The sequence below is a fragment of the Carex rostrata genome, chromosome 16 (assembly GCF_964058835.1).
Source record: "Carex rostrata chromosome 16, lpCarRost1.2, whole genome shotgun sequence".
NCBI classification, from domain to species: Eukaryota; Viridiplantae; Streptophyta; class Magnoliopsida; order Poales; family Cyperaceae; genus Carex; species Carex rostrata.
Window position 1 is genome coordinate 8124592 of NC_135933.1, and position 6353 is coordinate 8130944.

At 38.0% G+C, this 6353-nt stretch overlaps 1 protein-coding gene across 1 annotated transcript; it reads left to right on the forward strand.

Annotated features, from left to right (window-relative positions):
- Nucleotides 1-757: 757 nt before the first annotated feature.
- Nucleotides 758-6068, forward strand: LOC144567217 (uncharacterized). Its single transcript, XM_078317303.1, has 13 exons — nt 758-1449; nt 2628-2700; nt 2795-2851; nt 2959-3014; nt 3152-3365; nt 3907-3993; nt 4257-4331; nt 4526-4606; nt 4708-4772; nt 4867-5119; nt 5202-5290; nt 5611-5725; nt 5812-6068. The coding sequence occupies exons 1-13, from the start codon at nt 893-895 to the stop codon at nt 5854-5856; spliced, it is 1767 nt and encodes a 588-aa protein (XP_078173429.1). The 5' UTR covers nt 758-892; the 3' UTR covers nt 5857-6068.
- The last annotated feature ends 285 nt before the right edge of the window (nt 6069-6353 follow it).

The window sequence follows — 6353 nt, forward strand, 5'->3', positions numbered from 1 at the left end:
TATTTCTAATTATCTCTCTGGTACTTTATTGGATAGGTCATTCTAAGACCAGGAAGGAGGTGCATGAAGAAACCTGTGATTGGATTCCAAGGGAAGATATCATGGATGCCAATCGTCTGCGTGTGATTCTGCCAGGAGAAGAGGATGCCATCTCCTTTCAGCTAGTCGAAGACTCCTCATCTGACTGCTGACTCTAGTGCCAGTGCTTTTGATATACTTAACAGTCCTAAAGGACTCTGTTACATATGGTTATGTTATGTGATTTGTCTTGGCTGCACCTTTTTTTGTGGTTCCAGGCAGGCTGACCTGATTTTCCATCTTTTGTTATAGCTATAGTTGATAAGTCTGTGTAATAGAGAGTATCTGATATCTCTGGGCCTCATGCCTGAATAGTAATTGTGTGTTTCGTTTTATTATTAAATGAAACTGGGCTTCGGCCTATTTACCAAAAAAAAAAAAAAATTCAATCTTTAGCCCACTTGTATGGTTCTGGGCTTTTCAGCCTAGTGCACTAGAAGGTGACCCGGAAGCCGAGCCCACAGTATATCTGGACCGTCTATTTCACATATGTGCGAGCAGATCCTGCTATTAAAATATTTCCCACCTCGGTCTAAAGACTCTGACCTCCTACACAGACGGGTCACAAAATATGCAGAAGAGATTTACGTAGGTCCCACATGGCAATGAAGAGAGGGTCACTGCTTTCTGCTTGCCACAGGTTTATGTACAAGTAAAACGCCACATATAACCCATTCCCCTTAATCCTCACCCAATTTCTTTGCGTCGCCCAAGCTCATCTCGACCATTCTTGCGTTCTAGGGTTTTGTTTTTCTTTCGAAACCCTAATCGCTCTTTCTCTCTCGCTATAGTTTTCCTTCTAGAATCCCTAAAAATGGATTTTGATGAGTACGAGTACCTGGAAAAGGACCTGGAAAAGGCTGTTGGGAAACCGCAATCGAAGTCCAACGGCGTGGATTCACACAAAGGCTCTGGTGAGAAGGAGCGCGAGCGGCGGGGCAGCGAATCGAAGCGCCGCTCTGGAGACGACGAACGGGACCGAGAAAGGGACGGCGAGCGCCGATCCAAGCGGTCTCGATCTGAAGAGAAGGAGCACAGAGATAGAGACCGGGATCGTGACCGGGAGAGGGAGAAGGATAAGGAGAAGGAAAGGGATAGGCACCACAGGGAGCAAAGAGAGAGGGATAAGGACAGAGATAAGGACAGAGAGAGGGAGAAGGACAGAGATAAGGATAGAGAGCGGGAGAAGGACAGAGATAAGGATAGAGAGAGGGAGAAGAGCAGAGATAAAGAGAAGGATAGAGATAAGGAGAAGGAAAGAGTAAAGGAGAAGGAGAGAGAAAGGAGCAAGAGCCGGCACCGGGATGAAGACCGGGATAGAGAAAAGGAGAGGTTTAGAGAAAGAAGCAGAGATAGAGATTATAGAGACAGGTGCTGTTTTTACATTCCTTTACTTGTTATATACTGTTGTTGAAGACTTTTTAGAGTTGATTTCTAGAAAGGCTAATAATGTTGCTGGTACCTATTTCATGGATTTAAAAAAATGATGTTAATTTGTTTGTATTGCTTTTCCATGGATTACCTATATTGTTATATTAGGTCTTCGTTTTTAATAGCAATTGAACATCATGCATGCATAGTTTCATTACATTATTTAGATCAGTGGTTTAATGTGTGCAATATTACTGATTATGTACTGATCTTTTTTTTGGTCAGAAGTTCTTTCTTTTGTTTTAAAAAAAAAGGTTTTTTTTTTCTTAGATACTTTGTCCATTCTAATTGTATCCAGTGAAAATGGTTTTTTAGTGTTTTGACAAAAAATGATAGTTAATAAGTTCAATTTCTACTAGGTTCCTCAAGTATAAAGACTGAAGCATGACATTGCCAATTTAAAAGTAAATATTCAAAGATATTAAATAATAATATGGGAATCGCAGATATGCTAGAGCAATCCTCTCGCGGTCCTGGCTACTAGTCTCAAGAAAATCAGGTCATTGAATAATTTTTATTTCTAGAGCTTTGTAGAATTTGGAGGATGTCATAGCCTAGGAAGGGCATTGTAGAACATTATATCTGAACTATATTTATTCTGTTGCAGAATATTGGTAAGAGGAGTTTTGAGGCTTTCTCTCTCAGGCATTGCAAATTGCACAAAGAACCATTTCCTTGTCATTTCTGTTTTCTCTTTTCTTCTCTGTTGCAGGATGACTTGTTGAATTCCTTTTGTTCCGTCAACCTTCTACAAACGTTTTCAAATTTATTGGCAGCGTATTTTCTTTTGTGTTGGTATTTAGGGCAGCATGTTGAACTTGCATGTGACACTGAAAAAAATCAATCAAGTATAATCTGATGTGTAGTAATTATGTAATTGATGCAAGTTATCAAAAGATGCATGAGGTGAATTTCCTGACTTTTATGGTTTTGTCCTAGCATGCTTGTAGGTCTTTGGCAGCACAAATTTTACACAATGTCGAGGTTCACAAAAAAGAAGCTTTAATTGGTTCCTTTTTTAAGAACTTCTAAAATCATTTAATTTAGCATGTCTAGAAGTTGTATTTATTGGTTAAGAGGATCATTTTTGTTACCGCAAGCTTTTTTTTCTAATGCAGACGCAAGAAAGAAGAAGCTGCCGAGCCTGAAGCAGACCCAGAAAGAGATCAGAGGACTGTTTTCGCTTATCAGGTTAATTATAATTTGACAAATTTACGACACTATTCATATTTCCAAGCAAGTTGAGTATTTTGTACTGAGATGTCAGTTCATGGTTCTTGTGCAGCTCTCTCTCAGGGCGGATGAAAGGGATGTTTATGAATTTTTCTCGAAGGCTGGAAAGGTTTGCTTTAAATTTTTTAAATTTGAAGTTCCGTTTTATTTGCCAACTTATTTATCTTTCAATATTTGCTTTGGTACTTCATTAATGTTTTTCTCTGCCTCGTTTAGGTCCGTGATGTTCGTCTGATAATGGACCGTAATTCAAGACGTTCAAAAGGAGTTGGGTATGAAATTCATATATTATTATTTTTTTCTTAACAATTTGCTTATCTTTGCTTGTTACTCTGACAGTGTTGCTCTCTTCGTTGACTTCCATATATTTAACAGTATTTTTAACAATTTCTTACCTTTATCTGTTCAGGTACATTGAGTTCTATGATGTGATGTCAGTTCCAATGGCAATAGCTCTTTCTGGCCAGTTGCTTCTAGGTCAGCCGGTCATGGTTAAGCCATCAGAGGCAGAAAAGAACTTGGTGCCTTCAACTGCCACTACAGGTGCATCAGCTTCAGGCGGTGGGAGAAAAGTATATGTTGGCAATCTTCATCCCAACATAACCGAGGATCAAATTCGTCAGGTGAGTTGCTAAATACTGTTAACTCCTTAGTTCACGTGGCCACATGTATTTTGACATGCCAGACTTGCTTTACAATGTTTTTTCAGTGCACTGTAAGATTCATTTCCTTATTTTAATGTTTATGTACTGATTGCAAAATTCTACTATTATTTTGCTTACAATTAAATACTGGTGGTATTTATGACAAAATTGGTCTAAATTGAATTGAACAAATTGCCATCTTAAATACATTGTGAAGTGTAACGGAGTTGCTTCCCACACAGGTCTGGGGAGTAGCGAAGAACCCTCGAGAAATCTGGGCCTGATCTCTTTGTTCGAGTCAAATATTCAATTCATCATCTAAGTTAAAATTGTATCTTTCAAAATTACTTAATGCTTCTGTAGACCAAAAGTAATGACTATCGGTGTTTTTCATTTTTATGCAGAGCATGTGGGAGGGGACTACCTTCTTATGTTCTATTTTCTACAGGCTAAACTTGTTTTGTGTCACTGGGTTTAAAAAATATTTTTTTGTCTCCCTCTATCATTTTGCACATTTCAGGTTTTTGAGTCATTTGGCCCGGTGGAACTTGTTCAATTGCCCCATGACCAGGTCACTGGACTCTGCAAAGGCTTTGCATTTGTCCAGGTGCGTACTATTTTCATTTTGTTTTAGAGAAATTTGAACAAAGGATCCGACTTATGCCAGCAGATACCCTTGGTGATTTTGTAATCATGGGTGATGAATGCTCTTCGGAATTTCTCAACTGTGGATTTTTTTGGTTTAATTTTCTTAAGATTCAACTGATTAAACTGCAGTTTTTGATATATTGGGTATTTAATTGTCTAGCTTAGGCTTTTTTTTTTCTCATGCTTTTTGGTCACTGATGAGCTATGTTGGATGATATATAGTTTTCAAAAATGGAGGATGCAAAAGCTGCCCTGACTTTAAACGGCCAACTTGACATTGCTGGGAGGACCATTAAGGTGATTTTTTTTTTTTTTTTTTTAATATCTTGACATTGCCCTTAACTTGTTTGGGAATAAAGGCTTGGTGGTGGTGTATTAATTTATTATTCTCTTTTGATGAATCATGACCCATGTCTTCCTTTTTGTTTCGTTATTGATATCACATGCAACTTTTGAGCACTGCATTATGTCCCTTTTGTGTATTTGCTCAGGTTTCAGCTGTTACAGACCAGCCTGTTCAGGCCAGTGCAGCAACTTCTGCAGATTTAGATGATGATGAAGGTGGAGGATTGGTACGTCTATTTTACATCATTTTTTTTCTTTTTCAAGCATTTATTGTATTTTCTGTTCTATCATAGTTGAGATGTTTAAACCTTTTTAATTTTTGATACAGTCACTGAATGCTAGCTCCAGAGCTCTACTCATGGCAAAATTGGATCGTAGTGGAACTACAACCGGGTATTGACTGCTGACAGATTCATTATTAAGTGTTGCTTTCTTGCTAAATAAGCAGATTTACCAAACTCAAAATGTTTTTTTTTTCATTCTGCAGTTTAGCAACTGGAATTGTAGGTCCAACTGCAGTAAGTGCTGGATCAGTTGCGGTGCCAAGTGCATCAGTTTTGGGTGCACCTCCAGTAATACCAAATCCCCTTGTAACGAATCCCCTTCTGCAGACCGCAATTCCTGCCCTTGCGGGGTTAGCACAGCCAGGTCTTCTTCCAAACCCCGGCCTCCCTACAGAAGCTGTTGTCCCGCCTACGGAGTGTCTTTTGCTCAAGAATATGTTTGATCCAAGCACAGAGGTTTGTTCATTTTGTAGTTCTTTACCTTATTTAGTGGTTTCATACAGTTGTTTTACTTACCTAATGCCCTGTGTACCTGCAGACTGAGCCTGACTTTGATCTGGATATCAAGGAGGATGTTCAAGATGAATGTACCAAGTATGGCCCGCTGAAGCATATCTATGTTGACAAGTAAGTTGGAGCCATGGGCTTACATATTTTAATGGGTTTAAAATATGTAATGGGTTTATATATTATTGGTAGTTTTAGGTGAATCAACGGAGGTGACCTGATATTGACCTTCAAATTAGTTGTTAAAAACTTCCACTACTAACCCCCATAATCCTAATAATAGAATAGAACGTATATTTTAGAATGTTAATTTGATAGCTCGAACTGAATTTTTTAATACTATTTTCGACCCGATAATTCCAATTTCTGCTCTGTGCTGATCAAGGTGCTTATATTTTCCATATTGTTGAAGTCATTTTTTTTTGTGTGTAATGAAACAGGAACAGCTCGGGATTTGTGTATCTTCGATTTGATGGTGTAGGTGCTGCGATGAAAGCACAGAACTCATTACATGGGAGATGGTTTGCTGGCAAGATGATCACTGCAACTTACATGGTAAAAGTTAAATTTCATTTTGATGTTTTTTTTTGGAATTTTCAATGTTGGTCTGCTTATCAAACTTCTTATTTTGCGATTTACAGACTCCTCAGCAGTATGATGCAAAATTTCCGGGCAATGAGAATTAGCAAGTCAAAATTCCCTGCAGCTTTTTCTTCATTTCTGGTTTTGGATTAGAAGATAACTTTATGGGCTTCCATTGTCACATCTTGTCCCTAATATGGGATAGAATTGCGTATGTATCTTATTTTTGTTGTCTTGACGGGCCATTTGCTGTATTAAGGGATGTTATTTTGATGTTTTACTTGGATGGTGCTTTATTGAGATTCTTTCATGAGGTGTCATCTCTGTTTTATTTAGCTAATCTAGAGTGGAGAACATATTGTAGTAACAATGTTCATCGTGACCTTTTTCATTGTGTCAATTCTTGAAATGCTTTTATTGCATTTTAGTTTTCAAGTACTCGTAAAATCAGGTTTTTACCTGTCGATTTGTGGAAATGGCCTTGCCCAATTTTTATTAGCAGATTAAGCCCTAGTTCTGACATTTTTTTTGAACATTTATTCAAAAGTTGGACTAAATAAATTTATGCACCAAGTCTGATTTGGTATTTTACATTCATAAA

What these genes read in the sequence shown, in the direction of transcription:
- LOC144567217 (XM_078317303.1), top strand. Translation starts at nt 893, where the DNA reads ATGGATTTTGATGAGTACGAGTACCTGGAAAAGGACCTGGAAAAGGCT. An exon ending in AAGGCTTTGCATTTGTCCAG is followed by an intron (nt 3,994 to 4,256) that starts GTGCGTACTATT and finishes GATGATATATAG; the next exon opens with TTTTCAAAAATGGAGGATGC. An exon ending in CGTAGTGGAACTACAACCGG is followed by an intron (nt 4,773 to 4,866) that starts GTATTGACTGCT and finishes TTCATTCTGCAG; the next exon opens with TTTAGCAACTGGAATTGTAG.